At 41.7% G+C, this 24,384-nt stretch overlaps 1 protein-coding gene across 1 annotated transcript in view; it reads left to right on the forward strand.

The window, feature by feature from the left end:
• NECAB2 (N-terminal EF-hand calcium binding protein 2) overlaps positions 1-24,384 on the forward strand; it is a 274,581-nt gene that overhangs the window by 233,426 nt on the left and 16,771 nt on the right. The window contains exons 8-9 of the mRNA XM_067551854.1: positions 1,909-1,988; positions 20,354-20,410. Of these exons, the coding sequence (XP_067407955.1) occupies positions 1,909-1,988; positions 20,354-20,410 (137 nt within the window). The remainder of the gene's footprint in view (positions 1-1,908; positions 1,989-20,353; positions 20,411-24,384) is intronic.

The raw sequence follows: 24,384 nt of genomic DNA on the forward strand, positions 1-24,384 counted from the left end.
CATTAGAGCCATGTTGTTTAAACTGCATTATTACCTTCATTTAAATTTGCATGAATGTAATCTATCGAGAGATTGCCTATGTGCAATACTTTTCTGCCACTTTCGTTATAATGTTTATTTTCAGTCTTCTTCCCTGTCTGTAAAGTGCAATTAATCTTTTATATCATAAATGCTATAAATTTCTCTTTGCCTACAACCAGTACATCTTCATATGCCTGCTGAAATTAAATTTGTTAGTCTTTAAAGTGCCACAGAACTCTCGTCGTTATTCCTCTTATTATCTTTCCTGCCCTGAATTGCATGTCATTGTATCAGCAGTTCTTTTCCCTCACTGGTATTTTCCTCCTTCTCTACCTTCCATTGTAAACATCTTTTGGTGGCTTGTTCATAGGATATTTTATGGATCGTTTTAATATTCTGTATCTCTCTAGCTCATTCTACTGCCACATACGCATTGTATACTGCACTATGATTATCCCCGCAACTGCTTCATTTTAGTTCTGTTCCCTCCATACAGTTCTTGTATGAGTGGTGTTCTCCACAAGTACCACACATCATTTTCCCCTTTCAGACACCTGCCAGATACCAAGTCTGGGACACTTATAACATCTCCTAGGGGCTGGGATAGATATATGGCTTAACCCAGAAGAACTTATATCCTATATTAACCCTACTGGGTGGCTTTGTACCTTTAAATGTTACTCGGATGGCTGTGGGTGGTTTGTGTTCTCCCCATTTCCCGCTAATCATTCGCTTAACAAACAGCACTTGGTCCTCAGCTATACCCCCTTTAAATTCCATCCTCAGTCATGCCTAGGGGAACCCCAGACATTACCCCTCTTGCTGCTGTAATAAATTTAGGTGAATTATTTCTATTTTTTTCTCCTCAAACAAGTCACAACAAGCCAGTCCAAAAACCCTTCATGTCAAAGCCCTCAGGCCAACAAGGCTAAGAATTGAACTCAGATTCCTAAATGTCCAGGAACATCAGCATAATGTTTAAACACTGCCTTAGTGGTTTTGGCAAAGTGTTTCTTAGTCAAGAGCTGATTTCTGTAACTGAGAAGAAACCGTAGCCTTATTGGCAGGTCTGCTGCAGGCTGGCTTGTCTGTCTATGCCTGACCCTCAGCTTCTTCTGCAGCGCTCTAAGTGAGATGTAAACTGCCTGGAGACAGGGCAGCTGCCAAGGGACGTTGGTAATGGCAGTTGCAGATGGGAACAATCTGATAAAAATGTATAGTATCTGCCTGCTACAGAGAATAATTGTTTCTCTAAGGATTGAAGTGTGACCGTTGACCTGGGGAAGGCCCTTCCGGCATAGAGCTGGATATTTGTTATACACGCTGCAGGGGGATTCGTGCAGGGAATCAGCATGAAGTTAACCTGAATATGACATGAATGAAGTTCTCTACATTTTCTTAAGAAGGGAAGCTGATCTCCTGTTGAAGAGTTAAAAAGGAAATGAGATCAAATGAGACCATTAAAATTTTATATACAGACCTGAGCCAAAGCTCTAGATCCAGACTTTGGGAAAGTTTGGCTCTGGGTGCTAATTTTGCAGCTGCCGCAGCCGCACTGCTATTTTTAGCGTTCTAACTTGAGCAGAGCTAGTGCGTGGTGTCTGCCTGTACCTGGAATCACACCTCCCAGTTGCCATGCAAACACATCCCTTTTTAACAGCGATTTCTATTCCCTTCCTGAATTTAGGCTCAAATTTCAGTACTAACCTCAAACCAGCACTAGATTCAAATGTCTTTCCATTGACTTCAGTGGGAATTGGATTAGGCCCTTTCTGAGGGAAAACTAAGACTCCAACCTGCTTTTGAGCATCTTGATCATATGCTCAGCACATATGTGTATGTGTAGGCTGCTTTTGTGCTATATTTATACTTGGCTTCTTACATTAGGTTCTTCAGACACCAAGGAAGAGGGGCTGGAAGCTCAGATTAACAGATTAGCTGAGCTGATTGGAAGACTGGAAAATAAGGTAAGAGGCTTTTTTCAAGGTTTTGATTAGCAGAAAAGCCAACAGTCTAGTTATTCTTCAGTTAGGGAGACTGTTGTGAACAATGCAATCTTAAACCAAGGCCTGTCCACCATTTTTCCTCAGTATTTGTGTACGCACTACAATACCCAAGGGTGTATGCCAACTACCGCATTGGGTCTCAGTCTTCAAAAATGTTAACACACCACAGAAAAGGGCATTGCCAATTAATGCTACTTCAGAATATTTAAAGGGACACTCTCAATTTAAAAATCATATTCTTACAAATGACTTCCTTGTTTGTTCCTAGTGACACCTTTGTTGATTAATAGTGACATATCCAATTCCTCTGGCACTAGTTATGCTGTTTCTTTACTATGCTTGCTTATGTTTTGTGCATTGCTGACTTTGGATTATGAAAACAGACCAGTTTCTGGCCCTCGTGCACTAATACATTGCTGCAACATTTCGGTTGCAAATGCTGCACTGGTATTTCTATATCCAACCTCCTCCTCCCCCGCCCAAAAAACCCCCCCAAAAAACAAAACAAAACAAAAAACAAACCACAGAACCCATTTTTGGTCATTCATTTTTAGGCAAATCCTCTACCCAGTGCACGGCCCAAGTAGCTAGGGCAAATGCTAAGCAAACATGCTGAGAGGGACAAGGAAGTTGACTCTGTGGACCCAGACGTGCCCCTCTTCCCCCAGCACTCGGGTCCATGCAGCAGTGGGTCCTCTGGACCACCCATACCTCCCTGTCCCTGCCCTCTGTAATACTATCTCCTCCTGCTGCTTGTGCATTAAAACAGCTCTGGATCTGCTGCCTTAGATGCCTCTATGGATATGTCTACACTTCAATTAGACACCAAGGCTGACTCATGCCAGCTGACTCAAGCCTGAGCCCTAATGTCTACCCCATAATTAAACAGCCCCTTAGCCTGAGTCCCACAAGCCTGAGTCAGCTGGCATGGGTCAGCAGTGGGTTTTTAACTGCAGTGTAGACACGCCCTATGTGCTCAAAGGAAGGCCTTGGATTTGCTCCCTATGGGCTAATCCTTCAAACAATTATTATTGCACTGTTGGCAAAGTAGGTACTCACAGCAGCTAAGTGTTTGCAGGGTCAGGCCTTCAACTTTACCACCTGAATAAACTATGCAGAACGTCAGCATTTTTTAATTCAGTAACATCCTGAATAGCTGTGTGCCCCTCACTATACTGTGCTTACAACAGATCTACAATCATTCATTTTAAAAACAATCTTTAAGCATCCCTTATCAATTATTCTGTCTGTGTGCCGCTATCATTATAATCAGCAGTCCTTCTAAGTGAGATAAATTAGCCCTGCTTTAGATACTACTAGATGTCAAGGTTCTAGAAGCCTATTGATTGGTATATTTTAAGGCAACAGAAGATTGGCTCATTTTAAACCATGTTCTCTTGTCAGCCTCTGTTCAAGTTGCTTCCAGCATTTCTGAGCTGAGATTTCATTAGATGTGTCGAGCTAATACAGAAGCTCTGCCATCAGAGATTTAGTGCATGCTGAAGAACTTGACAGGGTGGTTGATTCTGAGTCAGACAAGGTAATCTGTTAACATACTGGTTCTCAACTTTTCCAGACAACTGGACCCCTCTGATTTGCATACCCCAGGTTTCACCTCACTTAAAAACTATAATCGGACATAAAAATACAAAGGTGTCACAGCACACTATTACTGAAAAATGGCTTACTTTCTCATTTTTACCATATCATAAAATAAATCAATTGGAATATAAATATTGTTCTTATATTTCAATGTATAGTATATAAAGCAGCATAAACAAGTCATAGTATGAAATGTTAGTTTGTACTGACTTTGCTAGTGCTTTTTATGTAGCCTGTTGTAAAACTAGGCATATATCTAGATGAGCTGGTGTTCCCCTAGGTATATGTATGCCCCTGGTTGAGAACCACTGTGTTAACAGACTTTTCTGAAGGGGGGGTGTGTGTGTGTGTGTGTGTGTGTGTGTGTGTGAGATCACAACATAAATGCAATCCCTACAATATATCAAAACTTTTGTTATCCTAACTTTGAGAAATACCATGCCATCAGTTTATATGCAGAAATTCTCACTTCATTCCATGTCACGTTATGAGCCTACATTGCTATAAATCAGTTTGTGACATTTGTACAGCATTTTGGGACCCTTCTAGATGAATGGCACTATTCAAATGCCATAATCATAATTCTTGGAAATAACAGGAACCATGAAAAATAGTGATGGTAATGCACAAACCAGAAGGACCAGAAAGAAATAACACCAGGTAAGTCTGCAGTCAGAAAATACATCCTTTTTACTTGAAAAGCAAGAAAATTTGCTACAGATTCTTGATACGACAAACATGGAGCCCCAATATCCTGGATTTAGTAACTTCCCAGAGTAGAGTTGCACTTTAAATTCTAGTGAGTTCAAATGAATCTTTCTTCCTAACCCTGGTTTTGGTGCCATTCACTACTTCATTGATAATCTCAGGTTCTAACATATAGTTAGATTTGTTCCCCCTCTTTTGCTCTGCTTGTGGGTCATTTTCTTTAACCAGCACCGTGGATACGTGCTTGATGCATTCAATCTCCCTTGTTTCAACTGATGCAGCTTTGCCTCACAGTCTATAGCTCCTCCTCAGTGTCTGGTAGCTTATCCTGAGGCTTAGAAAGGCAAGGCACATGTGCCTCCAATTTAGCATATATCTATTCTTCTAGTGCTTTAATTACCCATAAAACTGTGTGTTGGGAGATTCTTCAGAAGTACTCCACTTCTAAGAAATCTGGTTGGTTCTTCAACTGTGCTGTGGGCTTGTTAGACCCCAAGAGGAGAATGCATACTCTTCAGCCTTTCGCATGGAGGGTTAACCAGACCTTGGCTAACTCTCAAAGCTCTTCTTTGCCTTCTCTCGTATAATCTAACATTTTGGTTCTAAAGTACATTAGCATTTTCAGAATGATGGAGCTGGGATTTCAGGCAAGCATTAAAAACCCAAGAGCCGAGAAGTGTTTGCTCTCTGACTTTGGAGGGGAACGACATGGAAAAATTCCAAGACAGTCCCAGAGAATTCTCCTTTCAGATTTCCAAACTGAAAAAAAGATAAAACAATGATGACAGACAATATGAAAAGAGAGAGAGAAATATTTGCTTAGGGCAGTCTTGTGAGGAGGCCTGGGTATAAATAATCTCAACTCAGAGAAGCCAGGGAGATGACTTTCAAATATCATAGTGCCAGGTATATTTCGTAACACATTCAAATCACACTCTTATTACAGATACAATCCCCCATGCTGAGAACAGACCCTACATCAGAAAAACTAGTAGGTTGCTTGAGTTTCCTGGTAGACTGGTAGAACGGGCAAGAAATCTGGAATCCACAGGTAAAAACAGTAGACTTGGCAGGTCTGACCACTGCTGATCATAAATGCCACATCATCACATGTGAAAGGCAGTGACCTCTCTTGGGTGGGTAGTGATGCTGGTTGAAAACTATTAAAAAATAAATAGTTGCCAAAAATGTCCAATTAAAAATAAAATGTTGACCATTCTCTAAGCTTGATGGGAAAAGAAGCAAAAAAGTTCATGGAAAAAATCTGCAAACTTTTATTTATTTATTTATGAAAATTAGAAGAATTTTGACCAGATCTAGAAGTATCCTTATCCCTATGTTATTTTAGATAGATTAATCACATGAGACTGGGGGAGGAGAAAAGGAGCTATTGCAACTCCAGCCAATCAGAATGTAAATTGCCTTTGAAGCCGTGCCTCATGGTATAGTTGATTGTAGTGGATTCATCAGTGACTCAATGGTGGGCTTGTTTTTTATGGCTGAAAATGTCATTGGCAAAGTATTCCCGTTACCATCCCAAGAAAACTAGTAAAACTGGGGGGAAAACCAATATAATATATATATATATAGAACTGTAAAAGGAGATGACATTTAACAGTAACTTTAAAAGAGAAAATGCTTGAGTTAGGCTTTCTGACTCCATCTGGTGATTGAAAAGTAAAATGGCATCTATACACAGCATCACAGCAGAAAATATTTATTACTAAAAATGTAGTAATTTTACAGTCACTTAAAATAGTATTGGAACCCAATAAATCAGACATATTTCATGGCAAAAGAATAGAGGAGAATTATTTTTGCAGGAGGATATAAGCCCTTTCAAAAGTAGCCTCCTCTAATACGAGATACAGTAAAAGTTAAGCCTCAGATAAAGATCTTCCAAAGCGGTAGATTAATACTGCAAAATACTGCAAATGCCCATCTCAGTTTAAATGCAAAATCAAATAAAAGAAGTTAAAGTATAAGTAAAAGAATTTAAACTACTTTGGCAATTTCTGTGCAAATATTGCGCTCATCTAGAAAAGAGGGTGCATAGTCCCAGCTTCTGCGTCTCCAGAGGGATTATAGTACCACATGCTTGCATTTGAAAATGAGAAACACACAAGCTGCTTTCAAAAGGAGAGAAAGAAACAGGGACATGTCTCTGAGAATGCAACATGCCTCTGTTTTCTTTATAAACTGTTAAACGAGGGAGAGAGAAGGAAAATACAACAAACCTAATTTGTTTGATATTTGAGAGTCCTCTCCAAGGAGCTGTGTTTAGCTTTTCCTCAGTTGTCAGGTCTCCCTTTAGGATTCCTTTCATTGGTTTGTCCAGTTTTCCCTGGCATTTTGCCATTCTGGATATATTTGGGAGGGGACTTCTTGAGAAAATGAAAAATAGCCCATTTTTATGTGTGGGGAGGCGGGATCTGTGTGGCTTTGTATCCGGTCCAGAGCCCCTTGAACTCAAGCAGTCTTTCCATTGACCTCAATGGGCTTTGGATCAGGCCCTTCATGGGATTAGAAGGTGATCTAGTTGGGAGAGCACATCTGTAGCTTATTTTTAAAGGTTTTTTGAATGTCTTTGATTTTATTTATATGTTCTTTCCAAGTTACCAAGCACCTCTTCAAATCTGTAGGGGTGAAACTTGGCCCTGTGCATAATTCAGTATTCAGTGCAGAGTTTGGGTGCTGTGCAGTAAACAATTCATGATGCCACATGTTGAATGATGAAGATAAAGAGAAACACTGAATAGTTACCCACCGTCCATCTTATGCACTGAATGAGGCTCTGTGGAAAAAATAGTATGACCATGTAATGAAAGACTATATCATAATGCATATGCACCAGAGGGGCATTAATTAAGGTTGCACAGGCTGCCTTACTTAAAAATAATGTTACTATTACCAGGACAGGGGTCCCTGGACCAAATTACAAGCTACACCAGTGTAAATGCCCAATTCTGCTTCCTTGAAGTAAATGGAAAACTCCCTATAATTTCAGACGTAGCCCTAAATCCAGAGTAACTCGTCTGATTTACTGGATTTGCACCAGTGTGACTCAGAGTAGAATCTGGTCCATTGTCCCTTTTATTCACCCCTACAAAGTACTTGTCATTAAGCAACCAGGACTAATGTAAAGGCATTTTGGTAAACAAAGCCCTACAGGGCTAATTTAGGACTTAATTTGAAGCAGAGTGGTTCATTATGGCAATCTTTACTACTATAAAAACCGTGGCTGTTAAACATTTTAACAGTTTGTGATAGCGTGAAGTGGTTTTCTCTGTTAGCTTTTTGGTTCTACATATATGTATTGCTCTGCAGGACAGAGAGGACATAAGAGTTGCTGTTTGCTCCTGGATGGAAGAAGCGGATCAGAACTAATAATTTTAGCCTTTAAATATTGCTTTTCATTTTCAAAGTGCCTTATAAATATTAAGGGCCAGAGTCTCCCCCATTAAAATAATGGGCCAGCTTTCAGAGTGTGGATCTTACGCAGAATCTAAACCATAGGCTCAGGGTCGGATTAGGGATTTCAAATCTGAATCTGGAGGAGCTGAATCCCTTAAATGTGAAAGTGTTAATTAGAGATACTGGGGAGAAATAACCAATTTTTTTTCTTTATAATTTTTTCAACTTTTTTTGCAGGGAATATAGAAAAAACATTTGAATTTGTTTTCAAAAAAACAAAATATTTCATTTTTTCATCTTTAGTTTCTAATATGGGGGGGGGGGCATGGTGGAGAGTGGTTCTCCTCATTCTCTTGCTTTTTTTCTCTTCACCTCCCTCTCAATCCCAAAATGAGTAAATGGAGCTTAAAAACCTCTCTTTCTCTGCTGTTTTTTTCCCCCCCATTGGAAAAAAGTTGGGGAAAAGTAAGCGTCAGAAGGTGGGGGGGGAAATACTTTCATTATTTAATTTTCTCACACTGTTCCAGTTGTAAAAAGTAGAAAGGGGTGCGTGTTTCTTTTCCCACTCTCACACACTTTCCCCCAACTTTTTCAGTGAGGGTTAAAATGATATGGATTTTTCCTACTTTCAGTTTTTTACCTTGCCTCCTCCCTTTTTTCATTCGATGGGGTGAGAGGATAATGAATCAAAACGAAAAAAGCAATTAGAAATTAGGCAATTTTTGTTTTTTTGAAATTTCCTGTTTACCAAAAAAAATGAAAAACATAATCCGATGACAACTTCCCACAAAATATTAGTTGTTTGACAGAACCCCGTTTTTTGGTCAGACAAGTTTTTGGTTGATAAATTTTGACCAGCTCTAGTGTTAATATTTGAGATTCTTAAAATAAACGATTAAGTGAATGAATGGTAATTATAACATCTTTTGTCTTTAAAGATCTATGACACTCATGTTTAAGGGACACCTTGTGAAGGTGTTCTCACAGTTTATTAAACTCACAGTTGTGTGGCTCAGACACACAGCACAACATGTAGCTCTGCCTCCTGAGCGAGAGTAACAGACAGGCAAAGACTGTTTTATGCCCCCTGTGTGGGAGGAGCTGAAGCAGTCCCCAGTGTAAAGTAGAGCAGCCTTGTGGCTGCTCTACTTTATGGCAGTGTCTCCATGGCTTCCTGTGGGGTTCTCCATAGTACAGAATGCCCAGAACAATGAGCACTTCCTTCCTTTCCAGCGCACCCTGTATGGTGGGGGTCTCAGAGGGCCATTTATGCTCTACACTTCTCCAGTACTTACTGAATTTTCTCCTGGCCTGTTATAGCTCATATATACTAGGACATATAGGGACTGGAGAGAAGTCCAGAGTCTGGCCCAAAAAGTCGCAGTGTCCATTAGATACAGCAGGTATAAATAAATCCGCAAAAATCAAAACCAGCCCCAAAGCCTGCCTAGTATTTGAGAAAATCATTCTCTTTCTGCTCCAGGGGGACACATTTATTTTTCTGAAATGCTGTGGTATATGGATTGCACTAAATAGAGAGCAACAATTGAGATTGCTATTTGTGATGACAGCTCTCCGTACTTATTGTTGCTGGTTTTCTTTCAGGAAGGTTTTTATTCTTTCCCTTCCCATCTTCATAAATGTGTGTGTAGATGGTCAATTGGGAAGAATAAATGTTTCATTTTTCTTTTCAAATTGTTACTGATGTTTCTACTTTTCTCTTTGTAATCTAAACAATGCTTTTAGAAAAAACAGTAACTAGGATTCCAGTCACAAATTCATCCATTAATTAGGGCAAACAGGTGATCACTCATGTCGATGGTACAGTGTGTCTCACACACCTTTAAAAAGTTTTGTGGTACATTTATTTATTTAGATGTATATAAATGCTAAAAATGGGCTCCAGTCTACACATTCCAGGCTCCTTTGAAGATACTTAAAAATACAAGCAAATTAGTGCTTCAGCCTCGCTAAAGTGCAGCAGTGTAACTCATAATTCAGTATAGCTAGAGCTGGTTTGACAAGCGATTTTACACACACACCCTATGAAATTTGAAAGTTTCTTTTTCAGAGGTTTAAAACTCACCAATTTTTTTAATTTTCTAAAATTTTCATGTAATTTTAATAGAAATTTTTAATGAAACCATTATCACAGGAGCCTAAGAATGGCCATACTGAGTCAGCCCAATGGTCCATCCAGCCCAGCATCCTGTTTTCTGACAGTGGCTGGTGCCAGATGCTTTAGAGGGAATGAACCAAACAGGGCAATTATTGATTGCTCTGGTTTAAGCACATCTTCTCTGGGATAGCATGACCTGGAGAGGTAGGGCTCTGTCAGGCCAGTAGGCAAGTAAAACTCTTCCGGTCGTGATCTAACCAAGCTGAAGGGAGCAGATGATATGGTACAACCGTATATCCTGACTTTTAAACTGTTGGGAGAGGAGCTCCAGGTAGCATTTGTTGATGAACAAATGCTTCAGGGCAGGGAACCTGAGAACCCTTGGTAGATAGCAAGGTATCAGTTATCCAAGAGGTCAAGAGTGGTAAATTGGAGGAAACCATATTGTAGGGTTCTACTGTGAGAAGGTTCCCTTCAGGGAAAGATGCATCAGATCTGGGCCCTGCAGTCAAACTGGAAATAGTCATTATGGGCAAGATGGGTACCTTCCTCCTCCCCGCCCTCCAATGTTTTACTTTCCTTGTCATGTCCCCCTCAGGATGGTTGCAGCACCCAATGCACTTCCCCTCCAGCTCTCTTTTCTCTCTCACACACATCATTCCTGGTGTGGTTGCAGCTGCATGTGGCAGTCTGTCACTGAGCAGGAGACAGCATGGCACACAGCTAACAGTAACCAAGAAGGCACCTGCTCTCCAAGTGGGACTCAGGGAGGAAGCCCTAAATTCTGGTTACTGTGCCCCGTGCCTCCTCCAGCTATTTCATGATGACCCAGCAGCAAAGGTGGGAAGTCATGTGACTCAGACTTGGTTGGCGTATGTCTGATATCCTTGGAAACGGTGGAGGAGATGAAATTTGGAGATCCAAAGCCTCCCCCGTCTTAATCCACTTCTGGATCCCCTGTATTTCTTTTGCGTATTTGTTGTCCATGGGTGAAACTTAGTCCTGTATGGAGGGCCACTGGGAAGGCTATGTACCATCTATGCCTTCAAAATAGGCTTGGGTGGGACTTAAATAATGCATAGAACTTGTATTACCCCTCTGCACACTGGTGTATCACACCCCATCTGTCTTCCTGGATGGCACGAGGCTTAGACACACACACACACTCTTTCTCTCTCACTCCCTGCTTGCTTCAATCTCCACTAGCACTTGTACCATGGTAGGCAGATCCTTTTCCCTCTATTTAGCTTGTGACTCATATTCTTCATGAGCCGCTTTTCAATAGCGCAAACAAATAGATATTCATAAAAGCCAAATGGCAATGAGATTCCTTCTGACAGAGCAAAGTGGTGCGACCACATGACTGCTGAGAGAACTCATTTTGATTAGCGATTAAGTCAAGGAGTTGCTAGTGATTTCAAATAGCCACCATTGGTGAGGAAGAGGCAGCACTGCTTGTTGGACTGTTAATGTTATTGCCGCAGTGTGGGACTGCTGGCCAGAAAGATTTCTGCAGTGCTCAGAGAAGTCAATATTCTCAAAACACAAGGTGCTAAGTGCTAGTGATCCTGGCCTCTGGCTGATCTGGACAGCTCTGGAGTCTGAAATGGGATGGAGCTTTCCACAGCTGAATTTATTACCTGCCAGTTGGAATGCAGCTGGGTCTTCCCCTAAGTCCAAGGCTGCAGATACTACTGGGAAATGTGCCACCTCCCACAATGGTTTCTCTTTTACTCCTCCTTGTCCTCCAAGGAAAGGGAGGGTTGATTTCTCATTACCTATAAAGCTGTTCAGACGTAAACTGCCAATTCCCAGTTTCAAGGGAAACTGGTGTTCCAACTTGGCGCACACAGCTTGTGAGGGGAATGTGGGGCCACCTGGAGGAAATGTCTGTCTAATTCATGTGGAGGGCTCAGGGCTGACTCCATCAATTCTGCCCTGAGGGAATGTCCAGACCAATCACTGATATTACACCAAGATATGATTAAGGGGTTCTTCTACTTGGCTGTGATCCCAGTAATGTACGTGTCTGAGGGAGACAGTTATTGGGTACACTACGTAGCACTGGCAGAACTTGAGTAACAGGTACATATCCAGCCTTCCTCCCTGACCACATCTACCAACTCCACGTGTGGCTCTTCCTCTGTCTCTTGCCTTTCTCTTCAATTCAAATCGAAGCCATGCCTATCACCAGGGTTTCTGAATGCCTTCCGGTCGTGCATGAAGTGACATGGCTAGCATCTCCTTCACGTGATTTTCTCTTTTGTGTATTACATGGTGTGTGCCTTATTAGGGAAGGCAAGGGCAAAAGAAGCACACTGTGCACTTGGCATGGGCAGTGTGAGATTTGTGGTGATCTTTGGATCTTGCAGGAGTCCACTTCGTGGTTTGGAACTGGCTCCTGAGAAAGCTGGCTTTCCCTTTGCCCTCTGAATCACTGAGCCATTTCCTCTCTCAAAATCTCACTTTAATACCTTTACATTAAATCTGTCTGACAAACACCATATTAAAAATAAATTGTAGAACACTCTGGATATTCTCTGCAGACCTTTACACAGTCCTTTAGAATTATTGCTCTTCTGTCATTGTAGATGTACATTTAATCCTTTAAAAACCAAACTATTTTAGTATTGTAGCTTTTGATTCACACTTCAGAAAGTGGTGACTGCTAATTGGTGCCTAGACACTGGAGAAGAATGGCTGGAAAAATGCAACAGCAGAGGCAAATGGATGATGGAATAAAAGAATTTCTATTCTTTCTAGAGGTTGGGATATTTCATGACCTAATCTTATTACCTCTCTCTATTGACCTGCTTTTGTTGTGGTGTGTGTTAGGTCCCAGCTTATCAGAACAGTGCATTCTGAATAGAATGGCTCTAATTAAGAAGTATGAAGAACTTTTTTTGTCATCTTTGAAAATCAACACTAGGTCTACATGAAGATCTGAGTTTGTCTAACGGTTAAAAGAGTCAGGAAACAGGATTCCTATTCATGACTCAGTCACTGCTTTGCTCTGTGGCCTAGGGTAGGACACAGTGCTTCTCTTTTCCCTCCCAAACTTGCCTGCCTTGTCTGTTTAGATTGCAAGCAGTTTGGGGATAGGGACTGTCGTACTATATTGTTTGTACAGCACTTTGTGCCATGGGGCTCCAAAATAATAAATCAGTAATTCCTGAAGTCACAGGAGCTAGGGTTGAAAATCCCTCTTTCACTCTGGGAACTTTTAGTTGCTAGAATTTTCTTTGGATTCTCTTTTTTAATTATACGTTTCAGTTCAAGAATAATATTATAGAGTATCCAGCTGTGTCTCCTAACTGGCAATAAGATGTCTCTAAATTCACTTGAAGAAGAATAAATAATGCTTGTGAAAGGCACCAGATTGTAGGTGCTAGACTGGCTTTCTCCTCTGGCCAGGTTTACACTTAAAATTTAGATCGACCTAGCTATGTTGCTCAGGGCTGTGAAAAATTTCACGTCCTGAGCACCCTAGTTAGGTTGATCTAACCAGAGTAGATGCAGTTAGGTCAATGGCAGAATTCTTCTGTTGACTTGACTACCATCTCTCAGAGAGGTGGATTAACCCCTGGAAAACATTGAACATTTCCTCTACTTTGGCTCTCTGGGAGAAGTGGCTACCAATCTCAATGTGGAGATTGACCATAGGATCTGTTGCGCCAGTGCATCTTTCAGCAAGTTTCTCTGTCGTGTCTTTAATGCAGCAGTCATCCCCTCTCTCCTCTATGGGTGCGAGACATGGGTGACATATCGAAGCCATCTTAAGCATCTGGGATGGTACCAATAGGGCTTCCTTAGGAAGATTCTCTGTATCAGTTGGGAAGACCATCGCACCAATGCCAGCGTTCTCTCTGCAGCTAACATCTCCAGTCTTGAGGCGATTATGAAACATTATGTGTGGATGGCTGAAACTTGTCATCTTAGTCATGGTAAGAGGACCCGCAGGGGGACAGAGGAAATGCTACAAGGACTCCCTGAAAGTTCATCTTAAGAAGGGAGGCATTGACCCCACGAATTGGGAAGAGCTGGCTGTCAATAGACTACAATGGCATCACATCAAGCCTCAATCCATTTTGAAGAGAACCACCTTGCTCAAGAGCCTGAGAAACAGTGTTCTCTCCAAGCAACTAACTGTCATATGTGGAACAATCTGTAGGGCAGGGATTGGACTCCTCAACCATCTTAAGTCTCATCAATGACTTTCTCCTTAGTGGACATCATCCGCATATCGAGGGAAAGTCAACGCCGGATTAACTAGATTGATGGAAAAACCCTTTCCGTCAATATAGGAAGTGTCTATACCACAGTATAGCTACAGCTGTGCTGCTGTAGTGCTTGTAGTGTAGCCATGGCCCCTGAAAAGGTGCAGTACAGGCAGTGCCAATGCAAACTTCTCCTCCTACTGCCCCATTGAATTGCCTCCCCTAATCTGAACAGTCCACCTCTCGAGGTGAAGGTAATTCAGTCTAACTGGCCATTCAGTCTTTGGCGTCTCTGGTGCAGTATAATGTCTCGGTTGAACAGTGCAGAAAGGTAGATCTCCTTTGAGTGTACTAGGATCTCCTCCTTTTCACTCCCTCTAGTTCTGCTGTGTATCTTCTGTCCTCACAATGCCCTGTGGATTTTAACAGCACATGCCAGTGCAGAAGCGTCACGTGGAGTAGATATAATGAGTCATGGAACACCTGGGCCCTGCTTTAAAAATGCCAGAATGGCTTGTTATGAAAAATTGAAACAAAGTGTGTAGAATTTCTCATCCTGATTATTTCCAGCCCAGTACTTAAAGAAAGTTAAATAAGCAGAGAGACAAGGTGGGGGGAGGTAATATTGTTGGTCTGGTAAAAGATATTAGCTCCTCTACCTTGTCTCTCTAATACCCTGAGATCATCTTGGCTACAACAACACTGCATATATTAAACAAGCAGAACATTTTTTAAAGAGGCCTATATTCCTATATCTGTGAACACCTGCGACCTGCCTTTCAGACAGGGCTGTTGCCTTGCCTTATCGTAAATTTGCCTTATCCCAAATTATGTGAGCAGAATTCACAACAGGGCTGTATGGCATTAGTGTCATCTAGGGCTTAGGGAACGTTACATTTATGTAGATATAAAATAAATACCTCAAACATCAGAAAAGTTATAGCTTAAGTTTGGGTTGAAAGTTCAATCCAGTTGTCAAGTTGTGGAACAGATAAAATACTCCATAGGGAAATTGGGAGCTTGGAATGGGGAGATGTACCATCAAGTCCTGCTTTGTGTAGGGGTTGGACTAGATGACCTTCCAACCCTAATCTTCTATGATTCTAAAAGTGGTTTGAAATGAGGATGAAGTTATGAAGGGATCCACATAATGGTCATATAGCTGAGGGTGGGGGAACCTCAAATTTAGTCTAATGAAATAAATACAGACCAGGGTCCTCAGGCTTCCATTGAATATCTGTATTACACAGTTGGTGTAGAGGAGACTGCAGAAAGACGTGTGTGAGAGTTGGGAGGAAGTGTTCAAATCAGTACTGGATTTAATCATTCCCCTTGTGTTGTCATAACAACTTAAGGCAGCTCTATAAGTAATGTTCATCTTGACAATATTTTTAGAAAATTGGTTGTCAAGGCAACAGAATGCCGTTTTCACATGGCTTGGGGTTGGTTTTTTCTACCATTATTTTTATTCACTTATTATTTTTATTCTCGGAAAGCAAGGCTGACTCCTGTCTAACGTATGAGGAAGCAACAGGGGAAACTGGATGAACTGATGATATAATGCCTGCATTTTGATGGGGTCTTCCTTGTTGTCTTTTACTCTTTACATTTCTGATGCCTTAACTCGGGGAGGTGAAGGTGTTGGAGGAGAGAAACCCTATTGATTCTTCTGGTTTCCCTTATTTTTCACTCCATTCTTAAGGCCTTATTTTGGTGCTACTCTTTCCCCTCAGTCTGGAAGGACTGCCTCAGGTTTCTTTCAAACTCTGAAATTATGGGCTCTTTCATTAGCTGGAGAGTTTAAGCTTCAGTCTTGAGACGATTAACCATTGGAACAAACTACCGAGGAAATGATGGATTCACCATCCCTTGAAGACTTTAGATCAAGACTGGAGGCCTTTCTGGAAGATATAATTTAGTCAGATTCAAGTTAGTGGGCTCAATAAAGAGGTAACTGGATAATACTCTGTGTCATTCAGGAGATAAGACTAGATAACCTAATGGTCCGATGTGGCCTTAAAAATCTCTGAAACTTCTCTTCTGAAAGCCCGTCTCTTTTTAATATACATCATGGCTTGCTGGCAGTCTCCTACTGGGCAAAAGTATCTTTCCTTTTTATGTCTGTGGGGCTTTTTGTCTGCAAGGCTGTGTGTACTGTTGCTGATGAGGTGGGTTATTAAAGCCCAGTTTCAAGCCGGTATTTGTTTGCTGGTCCATGTTGTTTCTCCCATTGGCTTTGTTATAATTAGATTGTGTTGGGTGGCCCGTGTTTCGCATATAAATATCTTATCACTGAGTATCATATCAAATTATCTGCATTACACATTCACCTATCTGTAATAACTGATTTCTATCTGTGCACATCACATAAAATATCTAAGATCAGATTCTGTCCTGTTCTGGACACAGCGAAGCAGTGTAAATAGGAAATTTGATGTGGCTGGTATATAAACCAAACTTTTTTAAAACACAGAAGCCTTCCAGATCTGAAGTCACCCAATATGTTTCTCTCTCTCTCTTATTCTGTCACCAAGATAGTGCTTGTTAAGTGATGAATTGAAGGTTGAACTGATGAAGAATGATGCTGCTTTGCTGTAATCATGTCCCTAAAGCCTACCAGCCTCTAGACCCAGAGAATCCTCTGAAATGCATTCTCTTCTCTGAAAAGACTTCAGACACCCCTTCTTTTAAAGCACCACCTGTACCTATTGCCATATTAACCTACTGAGGGCCAGAGGAGATATAAATGAGAGGCATCTTTACAAACACCACACTGCACTTCTGTTAATTCAGCATGTGTCAAGTTTTCCTGGTTGGTTGAGTTGATAAAAGAAGGACATTTCCAGGGGAAAAGAGTGGTATATAGGAGACTAGAAAGAAGGATTGTTCTGCGTTGTGCCCTGGAATCCCAAATGATGGCTGGATCAATACAATAAGAAATTAACTTCCTGAAAATTCTGCTCAAGATGACTTGAGCAGCTGTGACTCATTTTTGCAATGAGAGCTCTGTTAGAAGGTCTACACGGTGAAGAAATGTCCTTGCACTACTGACTTCAGTGTCTCTGTTCAGTGTGCTAGGAAGGGATTAAAAATACCGATCATACACTGATATGTAAAACCCGCTGCAGCCTGCAATAATGCTATGCAGGCATTACTCTGGCTTCAGAGATTTTAAAGACCTGGTAGTTCTCCTAGCAAAAAGAGACAAGCATGAATAGGGTTGTACCCACCTAACTTCCCAGTACTTCTGCTCCCACAGTACCCCATATATTTGGGGGTAGCTTAACCCACTGCCATCCACATTAATGGTGTTATACATAACCATGTACCTCTGATTTTAATTTTTTGAATGTTGATTGATATTATACAATGATGCATCATAGCTCTCTCTTGGCAAACAGCACCAACTGCATTTTGCAATCTCACCCTATCTACAGGCCATTAAAAAGAAGTTAGGGGAAAAATCAATTCCTTCTGTATTGATCTTTGACTCTATAGATTCATGTGAAATCTGTAATTCAGGGCACCAGTTAAGCACACAGCTGAGAGATTATGTAGAGACGAGATCTGTTGCTTTCATACAGGGTTTAGGCAAGGGTGTGGGGGGGGAGGGGGAGGGGGAGAAGGGGAGAATAATGAGGGTGACCTAATTTGAATGTTGTGTAAGATGCACATTGCACCAGGCAGCAGTGTGTGTAGAATTCCTGATGAAGTTGGATTCCTGCCTAGTTCTATATCAATATATGCATCATGTATGCGGAGATGATATCTGTGTGGTAAATTGCATTTCTCATGCTCCTTTCACATCCTCACCTGCCCCTCTGCAAACTGAGCCATCTCCCTCAGCCACTACTGCTAATGTTTTAAGCCTTAGTCACCATTTTATCTGAAATCAGCCTGCCATAGAATGGTCCCTTGGGTCTCCCAAATGTGACATTTCTCTCCTACATTTCCACATTGGGGGAATATCCAGTCTTGCATCTGTGATTTTAAGGGCTTAGATCTCCTGACCCTTTGGGGATAGAAATGGGAGGTTTTATACCATTTGAAAGGGGAGACTCCCAGCAACCCAATGTGGGATGCAGGAAAACACATTGCTAGCCCTGACGCAGTCTTGGCAGACAAAACAGACTCAAGACACGACACAGTGCAACAGTTTAGCCAAGGGAGGGCATGCAGAGATTGTTAGCGAGGAGGGCTAGGTGCTCAAAATTCCTGGAAGAAGTGGGTTGCAATGGGGAGGCTTTATGTGAATTTATATCAAGAGAGATGGGGTCTTAGGCTCCAATCAGGAAAACATTTACACGTGTGCTTAACTTCACTAGCATAAGTAATCCTGTTCGAAGCACAGTAGTGAAATGAAGCAAATGCCTAAGTGTTTGCAGAATCAGGGCCTTAAGCAGCAGCATGACTGAAGTTGTGGAGCTGAGGGTGAGATGGAGAGGGACAGAGGGAGGAGCATACACGATGGATGGGGCAGGAGGTGGAAATTAAAGAAGGGATGATGGCAGTGGCAAGTTTGTGTAGAGCCTTGAAGGTGAGAATGAGGAGCTGGAATGAATGAATGCAGAACAGCACAAGAAGCCAAGGAAAGGGGCTGGCAGTGTTAACTAGCTTCATGTCTCCAATTCACCAGCTGATGTTTCGCCTGCATTCTGGCCTTCTGTCTTGTCCTTATTTTCTCCTCTCCTAGATAAGGCAATGAATATCAATTCTCTCTGCTGCCCTCGAAGGACAAATTTATGGGCTCAGAAGTTTGGTCCCGCTACCCAAAAAACCCCCCCAAAACCCCTAATGATCAGGGTTTGCAACTTGCAAAATTGCAACCCTGAGATTTGTTGCGAAACAGCTGATTGGGCACTGGCAGTTGCAGGTTCAGAGGTGAAGAGCGTTGGGAGGGCTGTTGCTGGCAGGTAACATTATTTGCTGTATCTCCATGTTCTCTGCCTTTGGTGCATATCACTGGAGAAATGACTTCTGTGGCTCCCACGGGGAGGCTAGGAAAATGTTTTTGGAAGTGCTAAATGGCCCTAGGGGTTGAAAGCGTTAGTTGAAAGACACAAGAAGGGTTCCACTGCTTGTACTTGTGCTTTAAATGCTCCATTCGTATTCATGGTAGCAAGGTGATAAAATAATTTCATAACGTTTGCTTTTAGGATGTTTAACTAATTGGGTCAGCTTGTGCTTGTGAGCAAACAGTGTGTGCAAATGTACTTTTGATGGTGCGACTGGATGCTTCAGAGGATTGGCTGTGAGATATGTAGCCTTGTACTTCTGTGTGGTAAAAATTTAACCCATATTTGTTGTCAACTGTTTGGCTCTGACAACGTGAGTTGTGGCAGTGTGTGTCTCCATTCTCTATGGACAAGCGACCACATCATAGGAGACGCTAAAAATAATATAATATCTAGGCTTTATCTGGTGCTTTTCATCTGTAGGTCTCAAAGGACTTTACAAAGGAGGGCAGCAGCATCATCCCCATTTTATAGATAGGGAAACTGAGACACTGAGCGAGAAAACGGCTTGCCCAAGGTCACCTAGTAAACCTGTGACAGAGCTGGGAGTTAAACACAGGTCTCTTGAGTCCTAACCATCAACCCACACTGCCGCCAGCCCATGTCAACACTGACACAACCAGGGTAATGCCTCTTCTGTGAATAAATGGAGAACTTCACTCTCCAGATCTGTCCATCTTCATTATAAAAATGCAAAACTTCATAGATTTCCAAGGCCAGAAAGAACCACTGTGATCATCTAGCCTGACCTCCTACATAGCACAGGCCATAGGACTTCCCCAAAATAATTTCAAGTGCAGAGGTCCAGCCTAGGTCACCATCACTGGACGACAGGGCTGTGGGTAAGATAGCTGGGTGTAGATCAATGTTTTTAAATCCTCTTGTCTCTAAGTTCTTTGTCTTTACTATGAGAATAAGCAACAATTTGCTTTTAAGAAGGCTGTTTGGTTACTGTATACACCACTAGTCACAGACTCCCAAAGGGAAGGACTGCAAATGCTGACCCTGGTCAGACTGGCTGGGTAAGCATGGTTGATATACAGGGTGTTATAGCCCAGGGCTTTGGCTAAGATTGGGGAACTGTGAAATTCCACCTCTGGAGAGGTAAAGGACTGATGTCGGACACCTGAAGGAGTGCACTCAGAGAATAGACAAGACAGTGGGCAGCTAACAGTGACAGAGACCTTTACAGTTCATTTTCCCTTGTTCATTGCAATTATAATGGTTTTTGTATTTTCTGCATTTTTTCAGACTCTCTGGTTTGACCTGCACCAGAGACTGTCAGACAGCGAAAGCACAGCTTGCACAGTGAGTATGCATGAATGGGATCTGTCCCTGCAAAAATGAAAGCCTCTATTTGCATATGCAAATACGATGTTTGCATATGCAAATACGACGTTTGCATGCATGAGCATATTTGGCATGTCACACTTGGCCTCCTCGTGCTAAAGCTGTGGCTTTAAAGGTCAACTTAAACCAGCAGGAAAGTCTCCTTTGGACACCTATGGTTACCGTGTCATGTGATGTCACCCTTCAGCAAGACCAAGCATTGACTCAGAAACACCACCTGTTGTTTTTCTTCCCATGAAAACTTTCAGATAGCAGTAAAAGAGCAGAGCTTTCTTTCCCAACAATGCCACATTTATGAGTTGTGAAGAGTGAGAGCCCTCTTCTCTTTATTTTCAGGATTTCTCCGGGAAGCAAACATTAACCTTTTATGGAAGTCAGCAGAGTGATTAACTGTTTCAAATGAAATTTCTCATTAATACTTCCTTGAATCAGCAGTGCTGTTTCTCTAGCACTGTGAGTTTAAGCAAATGGATCCTCTCATGGATAAAATGGATTATTTGGAATTCCTGAAATGATTTGATGATTGTCATTTCCCAATTCAAACATTTGTATTTTGAAGAGCTTCATGTATCATTTTTGCCTGGATGGCATGAATATTTTGCTATTTGCAAAATAAATATTGATTTACACCCTATCTTCATCTGCAGCAGCAGATTAATGAAAGCCCATCAGTAGAGAATATACTGAGTACTGCATTGAAAAACTGGCTCCTTTGTCACAAGTTGTTTTGTGTGCTGAGGTATGAGGTTAACCAATCCTGCCACTGTCAAAACACTGTTATCAGAAACTGCTGCCATTCAGCTCATGCTATGAAAGAATGGGCTCTAGAGAGTACTCAGGAGGAGACTTTGTTTTTAGAAAGGGAACTCAGCTGGGGAATAAATGCACCTCATGACTAGATGCTGTGAATTTGTTTTTCTGTACACTTGTCTCTACTGTGGGTTTTTGTGCATTGATACCAACATCAACAGTAATTGTGTGAGCAAAGAAATTATTTGAATGTCACTTATTTTTCTGCTTATTAACCATTTATTAGTAGTTTGCAGATTCTCCAATCTATTGGTTATTTGAATGCCATTGGTGAATAGCTCTTTAATTATTTTTACTTGAGGGGTTCTTCCCACATATTCAACATTCAAAGTATGAGCTCTGCTGCTTAGTCATGACTGGTTGCATACGTCACATGCCCTTGTGCTTATTTCATGATTGGATGATCATGCAAGCATTTTGAGCACCACGATTTGTGCTCACAAAGGTAGAATTCTGTTTTCACAAGTGCTTATACAGGCATTTTTTAAATTTGCTCCCCAAGCCCGTATGGCCAGTACAGCTTGGATGGTCAGCTCTTTGGGGCAGTGACTGTCTCTTAATATGTGTTTGTACAGCACCTAGCACAGTGGCATGGCGATCCCATCTGGGATCTCTAGGCACTACCATAATATATATAATAATATTTGCAGAAAATGAACCAAAAGAGGCTGTGAACAGGGCTGTGGGGAATTTTATTTTAAAATGTGAACAAAACTTCCCACGCTATTTGCTCAGCTCCATTAGAGAGTGCATTGCGAAACACCTGTCTTTGTTTTAAAACATGCAGGTCATACAAATGGCACAGTCTGCTGCCTTCTGGTTTGGGACCATGGCCAAAATAAGCAGAATAGATTTACTTAATAGTAACTAAGATGGGCCAGAACCAAAACCTTGGCTCCGAACAAGCCAGACTTCAGAGTTTGGGTTCAGATATAAGCTTTGTGGTTTGGATCCATTTCTAGTTAATACTCAGAAGCAGAGCAGGGGCCTTGCTAGATGCTTCCGATGATGCTGGAAGACTCCTAAGGCTTAAGGAGATCTGCAGCTCACGAGGGGGATTTATGATGTTATTGGAGAGAGACTTTTTACATTGACAAAGGTATGAAAGTTTGGGGTTAAATATGGTGCTGAGAGAGACCCTTTGTGTGGAGAGTGGGGAGAGGAGGCTGGTGGAGTAGCTTACATTTCCAGGAAGACTCTACAAAATAAACAGGCCCAGGGTTGTGACTAGAAGAACAAGGTCGTGGCTGGAGAGCCTCTGCACTCCAGGAATGATCCCCAGGGGCTGTGGGCTACCATTTGGTTGTCAGCAGGCACCAAAATCCAGTCAGAGACCCAGAGACTGCCCAGGTAGGGATAGGTCAGCCATCTCCAAGAGCAGTCCGAATCACTGTGGCTAGGTCCGGTTCATTCTGTCTTCCTCCAAATTTCATGGAAACTGGAGGCAGATCCTGTGGGGATGGGTGCGGTATAAGAATCTGTATGGAATAGGATAAACTGCATCGCCCGCATTAATTTTTTCTGTGCCATCCCCCCATTACTTTTCACACTGGTAAGTCCTTTAACAGAGGTGTCTGGGGGCAGCTAGCAAATAGAGATTCCCCTCATGCCACTGCTTCAAAATTAAGTGAAAATCCAAGATAGTGAGAAGGTATACTTATGGTAAGAACAGAGCCCTATGATATTTTATGTAGCCCATTATCACAATGCCTGAGAAATGGATAGAGCACATCTAGAAAAACACGTACAAATGAGTCTAATCAGTAGATTAGCACCCAATCATTCAGAGACTAAAGAGCCACAGTTTAAATATTGGCTTTCCTGTTTGATTCAAGTTGCTTCTCGGAGTTGGAGCAATTTCCGTCTTCATGTGCCCTCCCCTCGACATCCTGCTTAATGAAGTGCAAAGCGCTTATCCTGTGCGTCACAAGCACACCACTTCAGGGCTTGACACGATTTGACTCTAAAGGACAGAGGAATACAAATCGAGACACTTCATGAACTTGGCAAGTTTCCAGTGTGCATTATGGAAAAACAACCTGAAAGTCCAGGATCATCTGTCCTTATCCTCTATTTATTCCTGGTGTCAGATCTCTAATAAACCTGCAATGGCAGAGAAGAGTCCCTCCAATACTGATTCGTTGTTCTTTTTAAGTCACAGCACTGAGTGCAGTGCAGAGGCAGTTGTTAACAGTGTTAGGAAGGGTGGTGCCCTGATATAACCCTGTGCTTTGTGACAAACGTATGCTTCTAGCCCTGGAGAAAGACCAGGAAAATAGCTACGCAGTGTACAGCACTTTGGGATATCTCTGGCAATTTCTAAGGCATGTTGATGTATAACACAGCTATCTGGAAACGTTTGCTTTCCTCCAAAAAACACAAAGAGGATTTTTTTAATTTTTTTTTTTTTACTTTGTGCAGATTTAGCATGTGGAACTCATTACCATTTGACGTATTTGAGGCCAAGAGAGTTTGCTGGGATTCTAGAAAGGACTGGATGTTTATACGGCTAATGAGAACATCCACAGTTACATTAGATAGAATCTGAATTTATTTTGTTTTAAACGTAGTAGGGCTATAAACCTTCATGCTTCTAGGTTCTAAGTGAAGGGTACTTAGGAAGAATCTTCCCCTTGAATAGCTTATTCCATATTTGTCTAGTGTGACGTTTCTTTCACCTTCCTCTGAAGCATTGAGTCTCTAGAACTGGAGACAGGATCCTGAATAGAAGAACTTCTTGTCTCAAGCAATCTGGCAGTTTCTGTGGTCTTTTACAAAGCTTGCATGTTTTCTAAAGATTTCGCTCCATTGCAGCATGTAATCCCAAATTGAAATGGACTCTAACAAGCCTTTCTTCTTTAAAATGACTCCTGCCTCCGTCCAGGGTGGGAATTACATGGCTGCTACTGGTTTACACCCCTGTGCACAGGAAAATGACATTGCAGATGATTTTCCTCCATATCTTTCTTTGCTCATAATTACAAGTGGAGCCTAGAATCCAATTATCCCTTAATGGCTGGCAGCCCTTCTTATGGATTTGACTAGATCTTCCTTCTTTCCCTGGAGGCTCTTGCACTCATTTTTCTATAGTCAGAGGAGTTGCATGTACAAAGGAGGATGCA

This window comes from Emydura macquarii, unplaced genomic scaffold, assembly GCF_026122565.2.
Source record: "Emydura macquarii macquarii isolate MOO-44397 ecotype Brisbane River unplaced genomic scaffold, CSIRO-AGI_Emac_v2 contig_295, whole genome shotgun sequence".
NCBI lineage: Eukaryota > Metazoa > Chordata > Testudines > Chelidae > Emydura > Emydura macquarii.